Here is a 27,718-nt window from a genome sequence, read left to right as displayed (position 1 = left end):
CATACAATTCATGTAAATGGTTATAGTATTCATGTGTTGCCATGCTAACACAACCAACCACTGAATTCATATAGAAAACAGAAAAAAAAAATGCAAAAAGCATGTATTAAAAGTGAAACTACCAATGACTTTTCAGTCCTTACCTGGCTTTTGGTTGCCGCAACCTTTGCAAATAGTGCTTGAGACACTTTAGCTCTCTTCATTTCTTGCTGAATCTCATCATAAATGGAAGCATTAATGTTCATGGTATTATTTTCTGTTTTTACGTTCCTCTCTGTTGCAATGGTAGCTGTTTTGACCTAGAAAATATAATTTATGAAACTGTTATTTTTCTTTAGGTTAAGGTTACATATTTTTTTTAAGTAATGATCTCTCTCCACTGGACCCTTTCATTCAGACTTCTTTATATTTCCTTTCATGATACCTTTTCATTTCAACATTTCAGTGATTCAACATTTATAAATTATCTATGGTTCAGGTAACTAGGAATTAAGAAAATCCAGCATATGGTCACAGGTGAATGTTTCAGAAATATTTCAGTCACTGTCAGCTGACCACTATGAATCACAATTTCCTAAAACAAGTTAGTCAAAACCTGACAAATAGCTTCAAAGAGACTTGTGAATCCTTAAATGAGTGCTTTGCTTCTCTCAATTAAAGTAAAATTGTAACTTCAGTATAAAAGAATAACTAATGAAATCAAAAGGCAGCTCTTGATTTGTGCTCTATGTCCAGTACAGTCAATTGCATGAAGAGCGTAATGCAGTTGTCACTTTAGATTTAACCTTCTTTTTATGTTTCTCCTTAACTGTTTAATTATTTTTTGATTTAAAAAAAAAAAAAAAAGCAATTCAAATCTACTTATCCGTGGAACCAGGATAGGACCTTCTCTGACTATCAGAAAGGCTAGCCATACTTTGCGTACATTTAAACTGGGTTTTTTTCCCCCCCAATTACTTCATCTTTTTTGTAGTCCAGATATAAACATTACTATGTGCATGTGTGTGCATATGTTTAAACAAACAGGAAAAAAAAAGAAATTTTCATGTTACCACTCCTGTTTTTCCTTCATTTGTGCATTTAAGGCAGTCATAAGATATATATTGATAACAACTATTTGTATAGGGCAATATAATCTTTTCCTTATGAATAAAACATGTAGAAGGGTTGAAAGTAGAATACCATTGTTGATCATCCTTCAAGGGTAAGATTGCATGTAGCACCCCTTTGAGGTATAGGCTGTGGGGGATGCTATTTGAAGCATTCTGATACTGTAAGAAGTGCAAAGAAATCTGGCCTCGCTACCTAAGAACAGTTCAAGCTCCTGAGGAGCTTCCAATTCTTTCCTGCCATTTAACAGTCTTGGAGTAGAGGAGAAATTTGATTTGGACTGAGGCCAAAAGCCTCCAAGTAGATAAGGAAACACATACCCTTTCACTCACACTATCTCCCACTGAAGTCAGTGACAAGAGGTCTGGTCAGTTGCATCAGCTCACAGGAGGATCAGAGCCAGCCAGCATTACACCCGTGGGGATTTTACAGATCAGGGTAAGGGAGGGGATGATAACATGAAAAAAATGCCCTTTTGATCCCATGCTGCCTGAGCTCTCAAATGCTGCAGGGCCTCAGATGTACGAGTCAAAAGGCTGGGACACAGAGGGATAATGCAACTTGGGCTCAATTTTTTTTTTCCAGAGGGTAAGTTTTGTGGACAATCCATAATCTATCCCTTCCAGAGTATTTTCAAGACATTCTGGTCCAGATGTTGTAACTGGTGAACACTCTCTCAGTGAAGATCTGCCTATCAGGCTTTTCGGTGGCAGTGCAGGTATGTGCATATTGGCTGCAACTGGAGATACTGCTGCTAAGTAGTTCAGGAGCATGCCCCAGCAAGAGTGAGACACACATGTGCTTCTACTTGCTTTTTACTGGGAGGCACTTGCCTCCTACTGAGCTTTTCTCAGCATTCATAATACCAGATTATCAAGTACAAAAGTGAAAAGGGAAATAAGATAAAAGGCCTAAATTAATCTGTACCTATAGGGTGACAGATTGAGAAGTAGAGTATTGCCTTCTTTTCAGTAGCACATTACATGTATTGAGAGTACAGCAAGTGATGATCAGGTTATGACAGCAGCTGCTAAGAAATGTTGGAGATGCTTGGCAATGGGCAGCATGAGCATAGCATGGATATTCATGCCTCACACTGCAGCAAGGGAAAACACATGTCCTGTGAGGCATTCACACTGAACTAGCATTCGGCAGCAAGAACACATGCATGTTCTGAATAGTATACAGTAAAATTATGTGAAAACTATGAAAACTCTAATAATGTTTAATTTTGGAACAAAGGGTACTTATTGAAAGGCCATGAAAAACTGATAACAGTGTGCATTATTGTTTAGTTTACAATCTGCAAACCCAAGCTGACTTATGAATCAGAAACTTAGAAGGGAGCTTTTTGTGGTCTAAGCATCTGGGGTTAACTACTAGGTTTCCCTAGAACCGCAGGTTCGGTTCTTAGTAGAGCGGAGTCAGCCCTCACACTTCTGAGTTATATCAGTTGGTTTCATTGGATGCATCTACACGAGATGCTACTATACAGTATCACTGGCCAACGTCTTTTTAGTGATGCTACTGCACAGTAACCTAATACTGCGCAGTAGCATATTAGCACTGTTTGTGCCATGATGCGCTACTGAGCAGTATTATTCAGTTACTGCACAGTTAGTGTCTCATGTAGATGCACCCATTAAGTCCACGATGTGGGGAGTCTTCACAAAAAAAAGATAAAAGCAGTCCTGATTATTTTACATTAAAACTACATTGCATGTTTTGTAAGAGGACAATGCATGCGCACTCACACACACACAAAACTTGACAGAAACAAATATAATGAATACCCTTTTCTAGCCTGCTTGTTAAATATACGCGCAAATAAGGGTAAATACTTAATGCAACTATTTGATAAACAATAGCTACTACGCTGACCTTTGTATTGGTGGTGCATATGTTCGCTATCAGATTAATCCAAAACCCAACTGGATAATTGAGGACACTGCTTTGTGGTTTAAAGTAGATCCTGTTAGCTCAAACACATTTTAGTCCCATCAAAGCCCATTCCTCCAAAAAAGGTTGCACAGTTGACCAAATGCAAAAAAAGTTCCCTGGCTTCTCTAACCATTTCTCTTAAACATCAGTTGTAGCTAGGGCTGGATTAGATGGGCCATTGGTCTGCTCTGGTCTGATGAATATTATGTAACACTACTAATTAACCTTTTGGAGGATATTCATATCAAATATTTCATAATTTGTACAGCAAGCTTCTTGTCTTTTGTTGGAGCGTGATGCTTATAACTCTATTCAGAAAAAGATTTTATTAGGTTCAGTTCTTTCGGAATTGGATTCAACACAAAACTAAACTTCATCCCGGAGCGGGGGGAAAAAAATCTCTTTTGGAAAAGGGTTCTTTTTAAAAACAAGACAAGAAAACTAGCCATATTTTTCACTTACAAGAAAACCAAGATTGACATGCAACTAAATATCTCTTCATAATTTTAAACTGGGGAAGGGCAACAACTTTAAGGAGATACCACTACATTTAGTATCATGAAAATAAACCTGCCCCTCCCCTGCATCTTTGAGTCATTTCATAAATATTTGGGGAAATTAATCTCACCCTTCCCAGCTAGTCTGCCCAGATATATAGCTCATCATGCAAGATGGATGAGAAGTTCTGGAATCATTCATTCTTCCTAAACAAAGCACAAGCTGTTGATGAAGGAATAACCAATCTGAACAGGTTTTCACAAACAGGGAAGCTCATATTTTTCCTAAGCAAAAATCGAAACAAAAATCTTTTATAACACATTCTCATAAGTACTGTTTTAGCTTAGGAACAAAAATCTTCTTTAATCCTGGTTTAGCTTTTAATATTACATTGTACATTAAAATTCATAAAGTAGTTCATTCCAGGCAAAACAAACTACTTTTCAGTTCTGCTCTGCAAATAGCACAGGAGGTATAATAAATGCTGTTGCTTTCAGAACTGCTTTTATCAGGACAAGGTTTACTACTCCATTATTACACTGGCGCCTGGGAGAACAGTTATAGTTAAGTGTCAGTGTTTCCACTAACTGTCCACAGTGGTTTTCTTAAGGGTGGAGGGCTACATTTAATATTTCGTCCATTTTGAGTTTCATGAAACTTGGCACAAAGACTATCAACATAAATCAGATCCACCATTTTTTTAAATTTCAAGACAGACCAAAAAGTGTAAATTTTTACTGGTAGCTAAACAAGTTCAAGTGTGTTTTTTGGGGGGTTTTGTTTTGTTTATAAAGAATGCTAAGCACCCAATAGGTAAAATGGGAATCATGGGTTCATCCATCTTTAAGAACCAGCAAAACTATGTCCTGTTCTGACCAAAAGTTCAGGAGGGGCCTCTGATTTTTTTATGCTAAAGTTGAGACAGCTTTTACTTGATTTTCAGAAGCATGAAGGAATCCCAACCTCAGCTAAAATCAAAGGGAGTCCAGGAATGCTCAGTATTTCTGAAAACCAAGCATAAGGATATTTTTAAGTAAAGCATCCAGAACAGTTAGACATTTGAGATCTGGAGGCAGATAGTGATAGAAGGCCTGAAAAGATTTTTTTTTTTTTTTGGAGGGGGGGGGGGGAGCTTCCAGGGCTCTGCAGCACTGGAGATTACTCCGTCTTTGGAGAGAGAGGCACTCACTCTCTTAGGATTATTGGATGGCACCTAAAACTTGATCAGAGTATTCTGCAATGGAAAATCTGCAGCTCAGATTAGCCAGGCATGCACACATTTAAGTCAAATGAGGAATAACTTTACAAGGGTCATTTCATGTACTTTTAATTCTCAGACCTGATTTCAGAAAGGGACCAAAGGAATCTAAATTCTAGAGATAATTCTCCTACAGAACAAGGGGACAGAGAAGTGGAACCCGTTCAAGAAAGTTCCAGCAAGGAAGAACCCACCCATATGCATAACACTACACTCACATGGATGGAAGGACAGTTCTTCCTCAGCACCAGAAGGTAAATTAAGTTGGTCAAAGTGGGTTTGTTTGTTGCAATCTATATCTAAGTAAATGGTATATACTCATCCTTCAGGTCAGTTTAGAACTGCCCATAAATTATGTGGGACCCTGCTGGGGAGATTTTTATGCAGAATGTGTATGGAGTGAACAGGTCTAAATAGAAAGCACAGAGGAGGAAGGAAGGAATTTATCTGGAGCATGTATGTGAATGGATGAAGTCATATAGGACACTGGCTTTGCACTGGGTTTACTCCCAGCTCTGCCACTGATCTGCTTCTTGACCTTGAGCGCTTTAATTTCCTGGGATTCACTTCCCCTCTTAGTATTTTATTGGAAGATCTTCTGGACAGGGAAGTCCTAAGCTAGGCAGCCTTTTAAGCATTACAGTGATAAGATAACCTTAATAAATATCACACCTCTTGATAGAGCTTATTGTGTATACTTCTACCCCAGTCAGCAGTAAGTTGAATAATTTTCAATTGCAAGCTCTTATGTGTATCATCTCCTTTGGTTCAAGCTGCCTCACACAGCAGCCACATCTACACGAGACACTGACTGTACAGTTGTTACTCCGCAGTCACAGACTCACAGAAGTTTAGGGCTGGAAGGGATGTTGTGAGATCATTGGGCCCAGCCCCTCTGCTCTGGGCAGGATAACTCCAGCAAGGTGCGTGTCCAGTCTCTTTCTGTGCCTGCACCCCACTTCCCCCTGCTGGGAGTCTATTCCACAGTCTGGTCACACGAACCACGAAGAAGTTTTTCCTTATATCCAGTCTGAATCCTTTGTCCAGGAGTTTATGACTGTTGCTCCTGATTTTCTCCTGGGGTGCTTTGGTGAATAGTTGTTCACCTAGCCTCTGATGCTCACCCCTGATGTATTTGCAAGCTGCCACCAAATCCCCCCTAAGTCTTCTCTTTTCTAGGCTGAACAGTCCCATATCTATCACCCTTTTCTCATATGGCTTGCTCTTCAGGCCTCTAATCATACAACTGGCTGTTCTCTGGACTCTTTCAAGCTTCTCCACATCCTCCTTGAAGTGTGGTGCCCAGAAGTGAATGCTGTACTCCAGCTGCAGCCTCACCAATGCTGAGTAGAGCGGGAAAATAATTTCCTTAGTTTTGCTTGAGATGTATCAGCCGATCCATGCCAGCATATTGTTTGCTCTGCTAACTGTAGCATCACACTGGTGGCTCATATTCATTTTATGATCAATTATGACCCCCAGGTCCCTTTCAGATGTGGTGCTAGCTAGCATCGCAAAAGCCTGTAAGTTTGTCATGGACTTTTCCTCTTTGGATGGAGCACTTTACGCTTCTCAGTGTTGAACAGCATCTGGCTCTGGTCCGTCCATCTATCTTATCTGCCTAGGTCCATGTGGATCGTCAGCCTAACCTGATGTGTAGCCACACTTCCCCACAGCTTAGTGTCATTGGCAAGCTTTGCCAGTGTGCTTTTCACCCCCACATCCAGATCATTGATGATGTTAAAAAGCATTGGTCCAACTACTGAACCTTGCGGGACCCCCACTGGCTACCTTTCACCAGGTCAACACAGATCCATGTATTAGTTTCTCTGGGTCTGACCCTGCAGCCAGTTTTCCACACATCTGACCACTGAATTGTTGAGCCCATAGTCCCCTACTTTTACCTTCAGAGCCTTATGAGACACCAAGTCAAAGGCCTTCCTAAAGTCCAAGTAAATGATGTCGACCTCATTTCCCTTATCCAGGTGGTGAGTAACCTGGTCATAGAAGGAGATGAGGTTAGTCAGTCATGACCTACCCACGAGAGAACCATGTTGGCTGTACCTCAAAATTTTGCCTTCTACTAGCTTATTGCATAAACAAGTATATTACTTTATATTTATTAGTATAAGCAAGTACTAAATGACTCTGCAGAAACCAGAGTTACTGCACAGTAGCACTGTGGAATGGCTTTTTTGTGATGCTAACTGCACAGTGGCTCGTGACTACTGTGCAGTAGCATTTCATTGTGCTTCCTGCCACATGATGCTACTGTGCAGTAGTCATGAGCTACTGTGCTGTCAGTGTCTCATGTAGACATGGCCAGCTTGTCCAGCTTAGAGTGCCATGGGTGTATTCTTTTAGGTCAGGCATTAGAATACAGACTCATGATTTTGAATATTGTATTTTTTTTTTGCTTTTTTTGTTTCTCAGAAAGGGGAGAAAAGGGTGAAGGGGATGAAAGCTCATTAAAATTGTTCAAGAAAGAGTTGGAAACAATCCAGATATATCAGCTCAAGTAGTAATTAGTGAGAGTGCCGTCGAAGTAAGAAAAATTCAGCATAGTTCCTCCTAGCTCAGGCACAAGGGTTTGTACTTGGTGAGTTCTTAGTATCCTATTAGACTTGCAGGGTTATGCTTTGATTTTCACATGCAGTGCTATGCATAATTCACACTCAACAAGCCCAGCCACTAATTGGTTAAGTTTGCTTTGTCTGGCCACCAGTTGGCAATACAAAAAATACAAAATAGATCCCTTTCAGGATGTTTATTTTCACATCCTTCCGAAACTGATAACTTGCAATTGCAAAATAATCCTTCATGTGTGGTATATTAGTTCCCATTTTTCATGGTTTCATATCTTAATTGTTTCAGATCTTACTGGTTTTAAGATTAGTGTCAAATGTTTCCCTTTTGTGTAAATTCTATTGTCAGGCTAGGTGACGATTTTATTTTTAAACAATAACTCAAGAAGTTCACTACTGAATCAGCAAAATATTAACTTTGTCATTGTATAGTGATTTCTTTTTTGTTAGAGTATAATTTCTTATCATTAGAAAGGATATTAACTGAACTGTGCTTTATTTAATAACCAATACTCAGTAAAACTGGACAAAAACATTTCAATGAGAAATAATGTTGTTACTGGTGTGTTGCATCTGGTAAGAGCATCACAATTCTTCAGTAATATTATTTTTAACACAACTTACAGGATTTATATTTTCCAGTACAATTACCAGGGTACTTTTATCAGCATTTCTAGCAACAGGAATAATGCTGTTTCATGCAAACACAAGACTTTTGATTTTTGAAGTGAGGGATGGCAACATCCCTACGAGGCAGTTAGTAAGTGTTATGCATGCTTACAGATGATGAACTGAGGCATAGTGTGAAAGTGACCCAAGATCAGAGAAGGCAAACAGCACTCATAATTATAACTCAAACATTAGTGTGTCCTGGGCACTAGACCAGTGCTCTCTCATAGCTAAAACTAAAAATCTGTTTTGTAGTAGGATTATAGTTGAATTTTATAGCTGGAAACATAGCTGCTGATTTATTTATTTTTTGAGGCACAGACAACCCATGAGCAGGAGTTTACCTTTTTATACAGTGTATTGCTGCTTTTTAAAAAAAATCTGCTCCTTTAAAATGACTAGGTTATTTGTATCACCGATTCCCAATGAACGTTAATATGCAAGCATTTTCAGGACACTGTATAGGTAGGTACTGAATATGGTAACAAGTATAACTTGGTAAATGACTGTACTTTAGACTTGTATTATGTACTGTGTGCACAAAACTATATTCACTTTTTAAAACGAAAAAAATACAAATCTTTTGAAGGCAGTGAAATGCCGATAACAGTTTAAATCAGAAAAAGCGAGTTAAGCCTGAGGCTATGTTTGATTTAACATCCTACCTGTAGGTACTGAAGTTAACCTGTTTCTTAAATCAAGTGGCCCAAGACAACTTGAGACAGAAAGAAACATTACCTTGGCAGAAGGAGATAAGACTCAATTCTAACATACCTCTGAATTGCCTACTTTTTGGGGTAGCTATGGATGTTAAAACCACACTCAAATGTTATTTTAACAGTTATCTGTATTTAACTATTCTTCCACTAAAACATCACTATGTAAATAGACCCTCATCCCTTTATCTTGACAACTATCTATAGTGGACTTCACAGACTAAACTCCCATTTATGATAACAAAACTAGACCATTAGCACAGCCTGTTCCCTTCTGCTATAGAAATTTCCTTTTCTCATGCAATGTATTGCAGCAGATCAGAAGCTACCTCCTGTCTTCGCTCTCTCACGCACAGATTTGTTATTTACCACTTCAAGCAGGATCTTTTGCATTCGTTATCTAAAAAAAAATTTACAAAATCAGAGTATGCTGATCGTGTACTATACCGAAAATGGGTACAATATGTAGAAATCCATGAGAAATGAGTCAGATCAGTCAGTGGTACTCAGTGCTCATGTATTTGGCCACAATTCTCATGACCCCAAAGCCTCCTTCTATATAATTAATTGATTCTGCATATACAGCATGTTTGGCCCTACATATTTGTTAACTATGTTTTTCCTATTCTAGCAGTGGTATAAAACTTTGAGTTACAGCAGTAGAGGACATTTCAGCAGACACAGTTTTAGTAGTATTTCATCTTGGAGGGGCTTTTCTTCCTTGTGGAAACCAGTGCAATCCTATGACTCTACACTATACTCCTTGCGCTCCCAAACCACCACTTTTTAGTGTTTGTTTGACAGGTGCAAAAAAAGGCCTCTGGAGACCCATCAGACAAACCCTTCATTATGTGAGGAGCACTTACTCAAACAAGCAGTCCCACAGGATTTCATTTAAAAATCAATAAGAGTTTATTTTACTAGGGGTTGAGTAAGGGCTTCATGATGTTACCATAAGCACCAATCTTTCAAAAGGGATATTGTGAAGAAGACCTTTATGTCCATGTGCAGTCAATGAATAGATACCACAAGGACTTAAGGATCAACTCCTGCAGGACGCTGGAAAGAATATTCTGACGTATAAAGAGAATTTCCACAGGAAATCTTTCTCCCAATTTTTCAGTTTTGTTTTACTCATTTCTGGTTTTGTAGCACAATACTATGTGCTCAGCAGGGCATGAACTACAGGCCTGCCGCTGCTCCCACTGAAGTCAGGTCCTTTGCAGTACCTGTAATATTCGCGACAGTCCAAAATTTATAAAAGCAACACAGATAAAAGTTAGAATAATCAGGGGAATATTAAGCCCATGATCCACTAAAATAACCAGAGAAGTTACAATTTACCTACGACCACATTATTAATTTTAAAATTAGGAGAAATAATGTAATTCTCTGAAATTTTAAATAGGGGTTAAGGAATAAATATTGTTAGATATATTTTTCCAAGATTTAATTTGTGACGTGCACTAAAATGAATTATTCAATTGCATTTTTTAAAAATAAATTGCACTGAGCAGCACTTTTTTTTTTTTTTTTAAAGGGACAGGCAGTGGGACACTGAGAAGCACAATGAACAGACATAGAAAGCAGTTTACTTGTGGAGGACGGTTAGGCGGTGTGCTTATGAGAGGTGCTGGGCCCATGGCAGAGGCTGCATTCAAGCTCCTTTCCCTTTCGTCCTGGTAAATTCGATCTCGTTCAGCTTCTGGCAGCTGCAAGAAGTTCTGCATAGCCCGAAGGTTTACCAGTAAGGACTGCGAGGCAGTCTTGGGATCCTCTTCCTTTCGGAGGATTTCTGAAAGCAAGCCCTGTGGGGGTGGGAAGACAGATGCTGAAGAGTTAGCCTGTGCGAGCTTCGGAAAAAATGTGCTCTGCAAAGCCATTCCTAATCTTTCCTTTTTTCCTTTCCACTGAGTTTAAAACATCCAGTCAAATGTATCTGCTCTGCATAGGAATATATTAATGACAATTTAGGTAGTGGAGAAGAGAGCCTCAATTGTATTCTTAATTTTATTAAGCATCTGCTTTACATACAACATAAACTGATTCTGCTTAATTGGTCTCTTTTCTTTTACTAGCTTAACTTGCCATGAAATCTTTCACAGTCAGACAATCACAAGAAGTTAAGAATAAGTGAAATTCACATAGAGCAATGGCATTAGATTATGTAGTTCTCATGCCAGCTAGACAAAGACTGCAGTTCACTCTAGAGCAATGGAAAGCTACTTCTAGAAACTCAGGCAACGCTTTGAAAGAAAGTGATATTTGAAAACTAATCTCAATGGATTAACAAATAATGCTCCTAAAGCACTGGTTACTGATGAAGATTCATAGTTATTATATGTCAACGTTTCCCTCCCAAATAATAAAAAAAACCCATAATCACCACCAAATGGACTTTTCGATTTAATATCTGGAAAACTGAAGTGACGAAAGTCCACTACGTGCAATAGGTATTGTTGAAGCCATGATCCTTTCAGAACTTTAGTGAAGAAAGGAGAAATTTCCTGGAGAAATGTTTTAGCATTAAGGGAGGCTAAGGTGGGCATGGTTGTGTGACGAGTTCTGTAGTAGTTACTTAAAACAGTACGTGGTATGTGGATTGCAATGAGAATGAGGAAACTTTCCTGAGTGCTTGCAATGCAACTGACAAACTAAGTGAGACGAGGGTCTGCTGGGGCACACATTGCTAGCTTTGCTACCATTGCCAATGTTAGGAAAAGCAATGACTCTTTTTCCTCCCTAATCCTCCTGGCCCCATGCTCTGCCCATATCTTCTTAATGCAAGATCAGACTGCTTCCAAAATGGTGTCTGATTTATTAGTGTCTTATGGTCACCCATGTAACTGTTTCATCAAACAGCTCCAGCATTTGGGTTCCATCTTCTCAATTCACCAATAGTATCAACCAATGCTTCTCTGTCTTAGTTTTCAAAGTCCATCAGACATATGACATTAGATATTAAGACATTTAATGTTTTAAGGTGAGATTTTTAGACCAAAGGACAAAAGCAATATAGGGGGATGTATAATAGGAAGGAGATGGAAAGCTCAAGGATAGGCAGGAAGCAGATTGTGGGAACAGTGATAAGATGTCCAGCCACTAGCTCAAATGACAACATGCTGGTTCCAGTAAAGCCATTTGTTCTAGGGACAGACATTACACACAAACCAGTTTAAGCGATCAGAAACTGGTTTAAATCTGTAACAGAACAGATGTTCAGTGTACATAAACCTGTTTCAAAATGGCTGAAACTGGTTTAAGATAAACCTGGTTGAATATAGTACCAGACTTAACTGATTTGGGTTAAACTAGCTTATGCAATGTCTGTCCCACACCTCTTCCTGCTGTAAGTTAAACCAGAGTCCTCCAGCATCCCGGATGCTTTGCAGCCCTGGCTGGGCTGCACTGGGCTGTGTTGTCTACTCCAGAGAACAGGGCTGGCCCCACCCCTCTGCTCCCTAGCCAGAGCTCCGATGTAGACTGCAGGCACAGTAGGGTCCCCCTGCCTGGCCCCCTCCTCGCCACTCAAGTAGGGATCCCCGCCCCATATCCTATAGCATAGACTCCAGCCCCACAGACTCTAGGCATGTGGTATGCTACCTAATGCTGAGAGAGGTAGAGGGGGTGTGTGTGTGTGTGTGTGTGTGTGTGTGTGTGTGTGTGTGTGTGTGTGTGTGTGTCCCCAGTTTCATTGGGACAGGCAGACAGAACAGTGTCCACTTAGAGCTTTTTGGAGCTAATCAACAGGTCAGCTGGCAATGTCCCCTCCTTCCTTGGAAAAAGCTGTTTAAGAGCTTGAATTAATGAGAGGCTTTTGTTTTGTTGATGGGCTGATAAACAATTTGTTATTATCTTTTTGCTGGCTCCCGCACCTGTCAGGTTTGCAGACAGTATGAAGAAGCAGGGACAGTGAGATTGAAAAGCTTAGTATCATCAACAGATGCATGCAATGCACACATCACTTTTGTATCAGAGTGCTAGCTGGGGGCTGGCAACACTTTGGCCCTTGAGCAGCGAGAGGGGAAAAGAATGGGACGGTGCAGGCAGTGTGGGGGTTTAAACTTCTTCCTAATCAGAGGTCCTGCCAGGGCCTGGCCATGCCCCACCTCAGCTCACCACTGTGGAAGGGGATGGCAGGCTGCACTAGCATCCCCCACCGTCTAGCTTGAGCCACTTCAGGCATGTGCATGTATTTCCTCAGTCCAGAGGGAATGTCTGTACAGTTGCAAACTGATTCAATCTAGACAGGTTAGATTAATCTGCAAAGACTGAATCAACTCAGGCTCAGGCTTTTTGAATGTCTGGTCCCTAGCCTTGGAGTTGATTCTCAACAGCTCCCAACCCCAAAGAACACCATGTAGAATTTCTCTCATCCCTGACCCTTTCACCCCACAGGCTTTTGGATGTGTGTGTGTCTGTGTCTGTGTCTGTGTGTGTGTGTGTGTTGTGGGGGGGGATTTTTGCAAGATTTGGCAGCATCTACCACAGGGGTTCCCAAACTGTGGTACATGTACCCCTGGGGGTATGCAAGACATCTCTTGGCGGGGGGTACACAGAAGAAATTGTGTAATGGCAGATTTAATTTTCATTATAATAGTTGGCATTAAGGGCTTAAAATATAAAATGTATGCTGGTAGGGGTACATGGGCACCTGGTAAATCTGGACGCAGGAACACAAGAAGAAGTAGTTTGGGAACCTCTGTTGTACCACTAAGGTAGAACGTCAAAATATGGGCAATGATTTTGGCCAGGTTATAGGAATATTATTTTTGATGTTTGGACTCAAGAATACCCTTTGCTAAAAGTAAGTGTAAGAAATTTCCATTTGTCAATTTGCTAAAAATCACTGGATTCTTTGAAAGCAAAACAACACCAAAAACCAAAAAAGCCCATTGCTCTGAATGCCTGTTAGCAGTGGGTCCACTCCCCAGTACTTCAAGGATTTTAAAAAAAGGTTTAATTGCTATTGTAGTTTATCTAGATACAGCCATTTTCAGCACACATTAAGTGTGCTTGGGATGCTCATATATGCTTTCTGCAACAGCCCTGAAAAGGAGCATACGTATGATAAATAAAGCGTGATACTAGTGGATTAGCCAGGAGTACGACATAAAACTTGCAGCTGACAATTCCTTGTCAACAAAGGGTCAGTCATTTTACTACAGAAGTTGTATCTTCTGAGGCAATAAGTATCATAAATAGAAATTTTTAGGCATAATCTAGCGAAGAAAATATTTGTTCACGTAGCTATACTGGTAAACTCTCCTGGCATAGCTGCAGCTTATACTAGCTGAAGAATGACTATTGCTGGCAAAACTTATGACACCTTATGCTTCCTGAAGTCTCCTCATACCATCTGATGAAGTAAGATGCTGCTCACAAAAGCTTAAGCATCTATAATTTAGTCTATAAAGTGCAAATCTACCCTGCTTTACCAAAATAAGCTATATGAAGAAAAGAGTCTTTAGTCAATAAAAGTGTTTCTTCATGAAGACTCTTAGTGGTTATAAAAAAAAGGATAAAAAAACCCAACACACACACACTCTCTCTCTCTCTCACTCAATACTATTGCACTGTTAAAAATGTTAAGCATAGGTTAAGTATATGTCTTTAGCATTGGTTGTGAAGATACGGATTTCCAGGAATTTCAAATCTCATGTCATATAAATACAGACATACCAACAGTGTGTATGTGCATGTGTGTGAGGCAGGGTGGGGGGAGAGAAGAGGGGGCACTGTCCCACAGCCCGACTCCATAATACATGGCTTTAGCTTGTGTTACTAGTATTTTTCTTTTCTGAGCACTTCAAAATTTTGTCATATCCTTTTTAGCTGAATTTTAACCAGCAAAACTCCAGAAATGTGCATTAAACCCAGCACTTCAACAGAGGGTTACCATTAATTTAACATATTTTAAGTACTTTGTCAAAATGCAATTCTTGGTGTGCTCTCCTGATAGCATAGTCTGTCTGAACACTAAATACAGTTTTTCATGCCTAACTAATGTTGGTTACCCTGAAAGTACCATTTTTCCCTTACAGTGAAAATGAATTTTTAGACATTACCAAGTTTACAAAAGGAAAAAAAAATGAGTTTACAAGTCATCACAAGTATAATTCATTACTAATTGCACAAAAATGTTCAATAAATATTATCTGTGCTTTCAAAAGCTAATTATGAATTCTTTAAAATGGGAGATAAATGAAAGTGTCTGCCAATATGAAAAAAAAATTGCCTGTCTGGCCCCCAGTTAGTCTCCTCTTTGAATGTAATCACTGATTCAAATAGATTTTATCAGCCTCACGGAACTTCAAAGCTCCCTGAAGAAAAATTTGATTTGCTGAAACCTCCCCAAAATATGCAGAACATCCTTGAATGCTATCTGCCTCCATTGCAGTGTGCTTAAATCACATGTCCAGGTGGAAGATTATTTGCAAGCTCCACCCACAAGTTTGGATCCCTGCCAAGTAAGTTATAAGCAGACACATTTATCTATGTTACTTAGTAGTAAGCGGAGAGCTGTCATGATAGTGTAATAGCACCTTTTTACCTTTTATTCAATAGTGATATGGATAGTGTGCTTTTTCTTAAATTACACTACGAAGAATTATATGAACACAGTGGCAATTTCTGTTATACTTAAGCAGGCAAATTTCCCTCCACCACATAATTTACAGAACTCAAATTCAATAAAACATTACATGATGGTCCATTACTGTTATCAATTTTGAATAATCCATCTTCATTCTTCATTTTACTGGAAAATAAAAGCATGCCAAAGACAAAATGTTAAAAAAAAAAAAAGCAGCCTAGCAAGGTGATCAGTGTAAACTCAAATTGTGCTTTAAAATTACAGTATGCAGTTTACTGCATCCAAATATTCTTCCTTAAAAAAGTAATTGCCAAGAATTAGTATGTGCATAGTCTTAAATATCTAGAAGGTTTCACATTAAATGTGAAAAAGTAATAAATGAATGAATGGCATATAAAGGGCTGATATTTTAAGTAAAACCATGTAATATGGGTGGAATGGAGGTAAGAAGGACTTCCAGCAAAAAGACATTCAGATATGTTCAAAAATCAGATTGTCACCCTATAGAAAATACACATTCAGACATGGCCAAAGCAGCAAAGCATGCCTCCCTCTTTGTGCAAATAACTTCTAATTGATGAGAAGAATGTGTGCGCTTTGCATTTACCTCAGCACTGCAAAAATCAGGCCTCATGCAATGTATGCTATTGTTGCCAGTATACATAAAGAGAGAGAGGCAATTCAAAGTTATTAGTCACAGCAGTGGTTAGAATCGTAACACACGGCTTGTACAGTATTTACTAGTGTACTATATACAGGGTTAAATTTATGCCTTCAAGTGAAATGGCAGACTGGTTTGTGCGAAACTGAGCTTTGAATTGCCTGACTTGGGTGTTTTTGTTTGCAAACACATGAATGGTTACAGTAAAACTGAAAAAGAAATGTGAAAAAAATTTAAATGACTGCATAGTGACTCTCAAGATTGGCCCTGAGGTGGGTAGACAGAAAGAAGAAAATGAGGTGGTAAAAAGGTTTCCATCTAAGAAAAGGTGATAAAAAAGCTACTCTATCCTATCCTTCCTCTTCCTTATAGCATAGAAGGTATGGCTAGACTGCACTGCAGTCCAGCATCCCCAGCTGATGGGCAGCCATTTATGACTACCTTAGCCCTAAGTATGCTCTAAACCAGTGGTTCCCAAACTGACAGCTTGCACACCACCAATTTAAGACAATACAGCCTTCAGTACCACCACCACATTTTTGTCACAAAGTAATTATAATAAATCTGTTAATGCGTACCACTGATAGGCTGTCGGTGTACCACTGGTGGTACGTGTAGCACAGATTGGGAACTGCTGCTCTAAATTATAATACGTCCTGGCAGGGTTCAAGGAACCACAAGTGACTTCTCTGTTGCTCCTCCATCTCCGTTGAAGACAGATGACACAGACGGAGCCTAGCCTATGTATTTCACTAGAAGTTCAAACTATGCATGCACACACCACCATATTTCACTTGAATAAAATCTTTAAAACATTCATTTAACCTGCTAGCAACTGAAACAAAACTATTTTTATTTTAGTGCAAATATCCCAACCACATCTAGACAGCCATGGCTGGGATAAAATTCCCATCAAATCCTGGGTAAATTAATATCATCTTTTTTATGGGGCACTACAAATGGACCAAAGGGATGGAATCTCTCTCTCTCTCTGCAGGCAGTGGGCTAGAATATTGCCTTATAAAGGAAAAATCTAAACCTCAGGCCCACTGTACACTGAAGCTCTCCTCACAGGAGTACTATGAATTTCTAGCAGCAGAGACACAGGCAACTGGTAAAAGAGGCTGGGGGGGGAGGAGGGGACGGCCATGTGCCCCCATGAAAGGGCTGTCTCCGCTGCTGACACCAGCAGCAGCTTCTGAGCGTGCTCACCAGCCCTGTCCCTGCTGCCGACACCACCAGTGGCGTCTGCGGGTGCTTGCCAGCCCTGTCCCCGCCACTGATACTACCAGTGGCTTCTGCGGGCGCTTGGCAGCCCCGTCCCTGCTGCTGACACCGCCAGCGGCGACTGCGGGTGCTTGGCAGCCCTGTCCCCGCTGTCGACACCGCCAGTGGCTTCTGCAGGTGCTTGGCAGCTCCGTCCCCGCTGCTGCTGCCAGCTTCTAAAGGTGACCCCCCAGACTCAGGAAGCACCACTCACAGAGATGTTTTAGGATCAGAGCAGAGAGGCTACTTTGGATTAGCAAGGCAAACCCTGTATTGCACATACACAGCATGCTAAGCTTTCTCGCATACAATTTTTCAACTAGTTTAACTTGGTGAAACCAAATATTCCTTAGAACTACATACTAAGTATATTATTTACCAATTATTTGGCGCATTTACATGAGATATTATGTTGCTGTAGTGATGTGCTACAGCGATGTAGAGTCAGCAGGCATCAACTGTGATGCTGCCACTTGCTAAAGCAAGTACTAAATGACTGCCCAGTACCAACCGCCCAGTGGGGCGCATGTGTAGATGTACCCATTAAATGTGATTTTTTTTAAACCAATTTTTAAGTGTGAAAAAGTAGTTTTGGATTATCCAATAAAAAATTAGAAACTCTTCCATTTTGAGATGTAAATCACCTACATTATACCTATATTGTAAAATGATGTTCAGAATACATCTTTTTTTCCAATTGTGAAAAATAATTTTACCATATCTCTTTCCTCTAGCCTGGGAACAAAACATAACCATTTCCAGTTTAAAGAATTTTTCCTCTTGAAAGAAAAATTCCCTAACCATGAAGCTAGTGTGAAACTGCCATTTTAAGGTATTGGGAATTTTTTTTCCTGAGGTGTACCTCTATCCATAATACAAATGTAATGATGGCAAAGTTAAGGTATCCAAGGTGAGAACTGATGTTGACCTACAACATCAAGTATAACCAAAATTCAAGTCCACCTTGAATGCTGGCATGCTAAGCCACATTGTTGTCAGTCTACAAATCACTTCCTTTCTTTACTTTAAACTGAAGAATGAATCTTTTGCTTCATCTGGGGCCATATCATGCCATCAGTTTTTACACAGAACTCCTAACTGATTTCAGTGAGGTCTTTGACTTCAAAACTGATGACATATGATCCCCGGACATTTTCAGAACAAAGCTCAAATATGCTTATGACAGTTTCAAAAATGTCAGTGTTAAGCCTGAGATAGCTTTGATCTCAGAACACAGTAGCTGAATTTAAACAAACATTTCCACTTTGCTCTCCTGAAATAAGTGTATATTGCTATTGCTGTATTTAAAAAAACCTCTTTGAAAGGCACAATTCATTCTAAAGTGTTCCCCTTAATTCCAGTTTAGGGGAAATATCTTGAATAAACTGCATTAAAATGTTAAAATATGGGTGTTCAAAAAAACAAATAACCTGCTTTTGTATAAAATCTGGGTTTCTATATGCATGGTTACAAATACTCTCCAAATGTATTATACACAACGTTGACATGATGCAACTGACACTTAAACTTACCAATTTAAGATAAATGACTAAGGCCCCAATCTTGCAAACAAAGGAGTACTCCTTTATGAAGCCCCACAGACTTTAATGAGAATGCTTATCACTACAAAATTGGGCTTGTGTACATGTCTGCAAGACTGGGGCCTATGGTTGCCTCTGTGCTTACATTTGCAGTCTTTCCTTTTTTGCTCCCTACTTTTGCTATACCAAATAACATGAATACTACAAATATTCAGTTAATCTATCTGCAAATACTTATTTAATTAACCAACGCAATTTGTAAGATTAAAGGGCTACTTTTGTTTGTTCAGTTGGGTGAATATTAAGGGGAAAAAAGATTTCCATGTCTCTTCACTTGACTTTTTAAAGAAATTCATTGTGTGTGTTTTCTCCCAATTTGGACCAACTTTGAACATATTTTATTGAACTGATTGGCAGCAATATTTGTGGAAGCAATTAATTTTAAACAAATGTTGGATAATATTTGTGGTAAGAAAATAGATTTGAGAGAGAGAGTATTTGTATGGGAAACCAAAGATTGGATGAATGTAATTTTAATGCAGAAACATGATATCCTACAAGCTAGACATCAAAACTAACCAAATTTGAATATCAAATATGAAATGCTGAGAATAAATAGTCCATGTACAGACCAAAAATAGTGTGCCAAAATCAGTTGGCAAATTATGAAAACTGAAGGAACTGGAGCGGGGAGAAAAAAAAAACTGACCTGGAACAATTAAGATCGAAAAGGCAAAATATAGTAAATAAGTTATTCTCTGAATCATGCTATCACAAAGGCTATATTTGCTCTTATCCAAAGAAGGGGGACATTTAAAAACATGTTTGACATGAATTCAAAATGATGGAAAATGGCATGTTTGTGCAAACTGAATATTAGTGCATTTTGAGCATGTTTTTCCTTCTTAAACTGTAAGAGAAAGACAATTAAGAATCAAATCAAAATGGCAAGATATGTCTTTTAGTTGGACCATAAGTGTTGTCAGATTCTACAGTGGAAACATACTTGCCCAAGTCAAATTTAACTATGCTTTTTTTTTTTTACTTCTCATTAACAATCATGTAAATACACTGGATTAAAGTTTAGAGCTCTTTTTAGTATTAAAACTATTTTTGTACTTATATTGACAATTTTACACATACTGTAATTAGGTTTTTGGTAAATTTAACTGACATGGCATTAAGTTACATTCATAACAAGGAATAAGTTATGAATGGGGTTAACTTTTAACACTGGTCTAAAAATGATGCATTTTAGTTTTATCTACCAGTTATGAATTCCATCATTTCAGAGTGTATATTTTGGTCTGGACAAGAGCAGTGGGAATAATCTGTTTTAACATCGAACTTTAACACAGGCAAACACATAGAAAGAAAGTTTAAATACTTCTCTAAAGCATTCTTTTTAGTGGAGGCATTTTTTAAAATGGTGCTAGCAATCAAAATGAAAAACTCAGCAAGAAAGAAAATAAAAGCCAGTTAATGTATAACCTATGATAAAACTGAGTATTGGAATATACTTAGGATGCAGGACAAGCACAGTCCGTACCGTCTTGCTATTAGTTCCTCTAGAATACACATGGACATTATGTAAGACTGAGACAGTATTACACAGCTGTATCTTTACCACACAGGTGTGCAGCTTTGAGCTTGGCTCTGCCTAAAGCTGCTAGTTCTTTTTCCCCATAGCAGTCAAAACACATCATAGTAGCCACTGGAAAATGGTAAGTAAATTTAAGAACAGTGAACATTTTCACAATCTGTAGGATTGCTTAAGATTTGTGCACGTCAGTTTAGACACAGGTGTACTCATGCAAACTCATGATTAAAACTCCACTTTAATAGAAAAGTGGAGAGGAGAGGAACAAGGTGAGATGGAAAAGGTGCTAAGTACAAAAACAGATGGAAAACTAGTATTTCAGGGGTGAGAAGGGAAGGGGTGGGGGAGGAGTATTAGCGAGACTGACCTGAGTTCTGTTAAAAGCCACACGTGCAAATACTGCCTGTGAGATTCCTGCTCGTTTCAATTCATCGCGTACCCACTGGTAGATTTCGGAAGACACCTCTGTGTTAGTTGAAACTTGCTGCTCCAACGGCTTGTTCATGGACCTACTGACAGGAGGAGGGTGGTTCAAGTACTGTTGGTTTAAGGACTGCTGGGCTAGAAGTCTATTCACTGCATACTGCTGGTTCAGCAACTGGGCCATTACTAGCTGCTGATTTACCAGCTGAGGGCTAATGGGAGTAGATACAAGTCCAGGGTGCAGGTTTGGAAGTGGGGTCCGAACAGATGGTTGACTACCATGAGAAAGCTGAACAGGGGATGGAGGCTGTTCGGCTGTATTCCCTGGGACTGGTTGCTGACCAAAGTTGACGTGGTTGGCACCTTGTTGGGGTAGTTCGGAAATGCTATCCATTTCAACTAGAGTGGAAAAAAATATTTAGTTAGATGAGAGCTGAACTGAAAATACCATACTTGATGTTCTTCACAAGTTTTAATACATCACCCTTTCTTTTTCTCCAATAGAAAACCACTGCATTTAGGTTCTTGCTTGCTGTATATCCCTGCATAAACTCCTTTTATCTAATTTTACATGTCTTGCTTTCCAAGGATGGCATATAGAACAAAGACCACATTTGTCACAGTACCAAGGATGACCAACCTGGAATTAAAACCCTCTTGCTTAAGAACAAGGATCATAAGGGAAGACCTCTTGTTCAAATGTTGGTATACTAAGGCTCAGATTTCCCCTAATCAAGAGAAGGAAAGCAAAAAATGAAGAGAGATTGGTGAATGGGAAGGAGCTTCCCATACACCAAGGGGCCTTATGTGAATGTAAACAACTCTAAGAGCACACGTACAAAAATTAGGAAGTGCCATCACAACGGAACGGCCCTATTCCGTGATGGGGGTCCAGCAGCTACTTGCCTCTGTAACCCCTGGAGACTAGTCCGTCAAAAGACTTATAGTTCAGCTGGTGGAGGGAGAAAACAAGCAAGATTTGATGTAAACATCCATCAGCCCCAATTCCTGGTTGTTGCATCAACCCTACAGGACAGTTAGAAACTGATTAACCATATGAAAAACTATACTCAGATCATACTGGTAGAGAGCTGGTTCAATATCAGGTGTTAACACACAACCGCTTTTTCTCTTCTCCATACCAACCCCTGAACTACTCTTCAGTTGTAGACAAAGATCTGACTGCGTGCACAGAACTGGGGGAATGGGATTTTTATCTTATAATCACCAACTTTTTTCCCCCAATGATTTGCAACACAGCTGACATTTTTTATTAAATGATGACAGTTATGTATATAGTTTTAAGTTGGGGTAAAGGTGTCTTATGTCACCTTACCTACCCCATCTAAATGCATGCCTGATTCTACTCAATTTCACTTTTGCATTTTTAACAATCTGTAACTTGAAAACACTGCAAGGAAAGAGCTGGATCTCACGAAGTTGGTGGTGGGCCTGTCAGTAGAAGAAATATGTAGAAATGTATGAGAAGGGGTTGGGACAGGACAATCTATGCTTTTAAAATAATTAGTGCTCTCCAAAGAGCATTATTTAGCGGATAAAAAAAAAAAAATTGCCTTCTCTGTAGAAAGAAATTGCATGTGGATTCCCTCACAGATTTCTCCCCAATACTATCCTGTCAACGGACGACTAAAGAAGGGGTTTTCTACTTAGAGGCCCTGGCATGCCTGCAAATTATCTCTAGTTCCTAGTAAGGGTTACGTAGTTCCCTGTCGGCATGGAATCACAGCTACTCTCCTCACCAATATATATTGACTTCAACAACCTTTCAAAAGACACAGGAGGTATAGGGTGGTGAGCCAGGGGTCTGCATTACCATTTCAAGTAATGTGACTCCTGTGCTGTCAGCTTGTATATTTTCTAACTGCTTTCCTTGGACCATGCCCAGTGCTCACAGCAAGATCATGGCTAGGATGGAAGAAGAAAAGGCAGTATGTGGAGATGCTTAGGGCTGCCTTCATCCTCTTTTTCATGTGATATTTACACATGGATCAGGCACACAGGCACCGATGCATATCTTGCTACCAAATTCAATGGGCTTTGGATCCAGCCCTAACCCAGATTCAGAAAGCGTAATACAACATTCAGACTTACAGAAATGCCTGACATTGCACAGAAGCAACAAACAAGATTAAGGAAAGAAGCCTTCTATTTCCACTAACTGAAAGCAGAGATCAACCCAAGTGGGCCATTCACTTGGAATAGTAATTCAAGCAATTATCACAAAAGTGATGCATTGTCTTCATTACAGCCTTAAGCTATAAAAGGCAAGGAACCTGTTTTAGTAGATGAATGATTTTATTTTAAAAACTGAAACTAAATGAACATGTTCAAGTTTTTTTCCAAATTAGACTCAATTTCTTCATTCTAAAAAGGATTGGAAAAGTATGTAGAAGTTGATATAAAATATACAGACCTAGAACAACTTTTTTTAAAAAGGAAAAATCTCGAAGGTCTTTTTTTCATTTAAGGAATTAATATACCCCATAAATCAATTTATTGCAATTCTATAACGTATATGCACTGCAGTCTTCTATAACTAACTGGACAAGTTTGTACTCGTTATGAGAAGAACCTCATAATAATAAGCTGAAGCCACATCCCAAGAAGTTAGAGTAAATTATGGTTTATTTGCTAATTCATAAGCTTTTTGTTGGAGAGTGATGAGGACAGGGAAGCTTGTTTTCTTCATCATAAATTTGCTATTAAACTGAAAAAAATTTGGTATCATCCACAGTTCCTACAGAAGTCTTTTTAACATAATTAACTAAGACTGGTGGTAGGTCCCTAGATCTGCAAAATGACAGGTTTATATCTTATTCCATGACTTCTAGCTTGTCAGATAACCTAAATCAGTTTAGCTAGTTTAATAGCAAACACTTAGTACAATTAATTCTTTTATTATACACATTCATAAAAAGCATGCCATCTTATACAACTGTGACAAACCTCAACATGACACGGTAATGGTATGTGGCTACTACCATGACAGCAATTTTTTTTTTTGCTTACCCATCATATCTTTTGCCTTCTTGAAATGTTTATACCACCTTCCAAATTCCTGACATTTTGCTGCTGAGACATTTGCATAGTAAGTGCTGTTCACAATGGAAGAAATCATACTCTGCGTGAAAAGAGGAAGAAAAAAAAATTATCTGTAATACATAGCAGCACAAGTTGAAACACAGAAATCATTCTGATTGTTGAAACCATAATATTTTTAGAGTTTGAACACCATGCTACATTTTTAATCTTTTAGTCCAGAGCCTTCAACTTTTTAAAATCCATTAAATCAAGCTTAAAATCTTCTCAAATATAACATACATGGTAACAAACAAACAAAAAACCCAAACACATTCACTATGAGAAGAATTAGATTATCAATCAAAAACTTCAGAGCAATGAAGGTAGGATAAGGATTCTCAAAGGGAATTAATTCTGAAAGTATCATTTATTATTACTACTTCTGCTTTCAACTGCAATTGACCTCTCAAGCATCCAAATACTAGATTAATTTATTTCTCACTCTATGGATGGCAATAGCATATCCTCACCCTTTCCCCACATGCCACCAGTGTATGGCATGAAACCCAGAGACTCATACAGCCAAACAATTTGAGACAAACTACTCTGGGCTATAGTAGCATGGCTTATAGCAAATGCTTTGCAAGATGTAACTTAGTTTATCCCAGGATATAATAAACTGTTCATAAAGAACAACTTTAAGAAACAAAAATCTCATTGTCTAACTCTAAGAGGCCAACTCTAGAATGCAAATTAGCCATAAAATGTACTAAAAATATAATCAGACATATTTTTAATTATTAAACTTACTCAAGGATATCTTGAAAATAAAGCTGGCTAGACAGAAATAAGTGCCTTCAGCTCAATTTTAACCAATACAATGAAATTAACAACTTATTAAAGCTTCCAATAATATGCGTCCCCTCCTCCCCCACACAAAATCAATCAAGAATAAGTCTTGCAAAATGATACACTGTTTCAGGTTGAAAAATACGATCAGTATAGGATGCGTGATTAACAGAACCAGTAAATGTAATTCCAATAGACTGACATTCAATGCATTTGGGTATTTATGTGGAAAGTGGCTTCTATTAGCTTAACTAAAGGAATTGTCCAGGATATTTAGAAAACAATTACAGTGAAGAAGACAATGCCTTGATTATTATATTTCCTTTGCTATCTTGCATATAACATTTAGTTATTTTGTGCTATGGTAAAATCAATGTACAGCATGGGGCCTTTGTTATATAAATTGTAATAACCACTAGAAGAGCCAGTTTGGGGACAAAGGCAATAAATATTACTATAAGACTGTCTATTATAAAGCTATTCCTGATCTAAAGTAGCATTATCTTGTTTATTGATTCCAGGGAAGTCCATTATAAGCGTCTATTTTACAACATGTTGTTCAGTAACATGTTATTTCTTGGATCCCAGAACAAATGCTGGAAGTATACACTATTAGTATTTAAGCAAAACTGATTGCCTAGTATAGAAACCCTGTTGCACACATTTTAGAAAGTTACTACCTTTTAGCCATTTTCATAGCTTTAAAAATCATCAAAAATATAATCTTTTACTGTTCTGCATTTCTTGACATCAATACCATGTTTTTCAAACTAATTACAAGCTCATTCTCAAGGACATTCAAAGGAAAGAAATTTTGACTGCCATAGCTTTATCCTTAACTACATGAACTAAGCTTAACTGAACCCAAGTTCTCTCTCAAGTACATAGACTGTATGATTATAAACTGTATTAATATATTAATACAGTTATGTTCCTAGGCTCCATTACAGATCTGACCATTGCCAGATAGATAGTTGGTACACATCAAGCTACATTTAAAACCCATTATATAAACTGCATCTGCAAAACAAGAATGCATGGATAGGTTGCTGTGCAGGAAACACCAGCATTTACATGTGCAAAATTGGTAAGTGTATGCGTAAATTGGCCCCTTCATCCACATAACTGCCTATGTACATATGCACATGCAGGTACAATTTAGGTTCCTGTTTTTGAAAATCTGGTTGTGTCCATTGCTAATGATTCTAAGATAGTATATCTTGAATAAGTTCATCTAAGATTCCCTATTTCTCCTCTATTCAAATGCTTTTCTGCTTCATTATACAATGGAATTAGGATCCTATGTGGCCATCAAAATCTGTTACTAAAGACATAATGTCAGAAGTTCAGTTTATGACATCACCATAGGACCAAACAAGAGGAATAAATGGTCTGAATGAAAACTTTGTTTAAACCCCATTGGTAAAATTCTGATTCCTTTTAATTATGGTAACCATTTGTCCTGGGCAAACCTGAACACTCCCAGCTTTGGTAGTCTGGTCCTGGACAGTTGGTCAAAGGTCTCAGGGTCCAACAGGGATGCAGAGTGGCATGGTGTGCCAGGCAGGTGGCCAGGAACTGCAGCTGCTGGTGCCTGCCTGACACACCACGCCACTCCACTCCAGGACCTTTGACCAACTAGCTGGGACGCCCAGGATGGATGGTCACTCTACTTTTAAGTGAAAAGGAGAAACTGAACTGACTTTAACAGGGCCAAGATTATATGTAAAATATACACAGAGCTGCCTTAAATTGTAATGCTTTCCATTGCCACTTTTACTTATTCTGAGTTATTTGGAGTGAAATCTTGGCCAGTTTTCCCAGTCTGAACCCCTCCGCCCCCACTTTACTAGGGTATTCTTTGAAAATATTGCAAATGCCCAAACCAAAGTGCTCGAGCTAAAAATTCTCATTACAAAAAAATCTAGTAGTTCAATTGATAATTCACTGAAGGCAAAATGTTGCATTTCCAAGCAATGTTATTATTTTGATAACCCAGAAAATATCCTCACAAAATCAAATTCTCATAATTTCTGACTTTGATTTATCTATTATACTGTTGTCAGGAGCTTATGGTCCCATGCCAGTCCAGGGGTATAACCCACCACAGAGACTGACAGAATAGCCTTTTAGAAAGGAGGTTGCTCACAGCTTTCAGTAAGGCAGACACCCTTTATGTGCATGGGTGTAATGGTCTTTTCTGTCAATACAATTTTAAAAAATCTTGGCTCCAAAGATAGAAGAAACCCAATTGCTTGGGAGGTTTTGATTTGTTTTGGTTTTTATTTTTTATTTTTTTGGGGGGGTGTTGGGATTTGCCTGCAATATATTCCCACATACTGAGGTTTTTTCTTTTGTGATCACAACTCAGTACATGCAAAAAGCCCCCAGATACTGCATGCTCTTGGCTGCTTCATGTTCAGCCATGATCAATACAGTATGCAAGGTTTATATCTAGACTGTACCGCACTATATCCAGGCATACCCTATGTGCAAGCTATAGTTCTACAAGGAAGATGAGCTAGCAGTCTGATGTATTTAAATGCATCTGAGATTTATACAGGCAGCACATTAGTCATCCATAACCTGACTACAGCTTTCATGCTTTCCATGAAAGAAAAATGATAGATGGCATAAAATGTTAGCATACTCCACTACATTTTTATCATTGGGACCAAGTTGCAAGCTTTTAAGATCAAATTCCTCTCCCCCCTGTCTCACACACACGTATGTGCACATGCACACACACACTCTCTCTCTTCCTTCAAGTACAGTACTTGCAGTTCTGTTTTGAGAGTCTGAAGATCTGATCTGAAATGGTGCCACCTTCACAGAAACCCCGCTACTCTGGAATGATACCATCTGCCACAGCCCAAGCTCTCTTTTTCAGAGCAAATAATTATAATAAGGTCTTCCATAATTGTGTGGGAATAGGGCTAGAATTTGTTCTGAAGTGTCAACTAA

General features: G+C 38.8%; 1 protein-coding gene across 12 annotated transcripts in view; it reads right to left on the bottom strand.

Annotated features, from left to right (window-relative positions):
- Nucleotides 1-27,718, bottom strand: part of SATB1 (SATB homeobox 1) — a 109,362-nt gene that overhangs the window by 33,207 nt on the left and 48,437 nt on the right. For 11 of the 12 annotated variants that reach the window (XM_019497925.2, XM_019497928.2, XM_019497926.2 and 8 more), the window contains 4 exons: nt 23,894-24,005; nt 20,808-21,262; nt 10,373-10,585; nt 144-299 (listed from right to left, as the gene is read on the bottom strand). In XM_019497925.2, the coding sequence (XP_019353470.1) occupies nt 144-299; nt 10,373-10,585; nt 20,808-21,262; nt 23,894-24,005 (936 nt within the window). The remainder of the gene's footprint in view (nt 1-143; nt 300-10,372; nt 10,586-20,807; nt 21,263-23,893; nt 24,006-27,718) is intronic. The other variant, XM_019497930.2, reaches the window with a different exon arrangement.

The sequence above is a fragment of the Alligator mississippiensis genome, chromosome 5 (genome assembly GCF_030867095.1).
Source record: "Alligator mississippiensis isolate rAllMis1 chromosome 5, rAllMis1, whole genome shotgun sequence".
NCBI classification, from domain to species: Eukaryota; Metazoa; Chordata; order Crocodylia; family Alligatoridae; genus Alligator; species Alligator mississippiensis.
The sequence above is the reverse complement of the archived record's forward strand: the minus strand, read 5'-3'. Positions and strand labels throughout refer to the sequence as shown.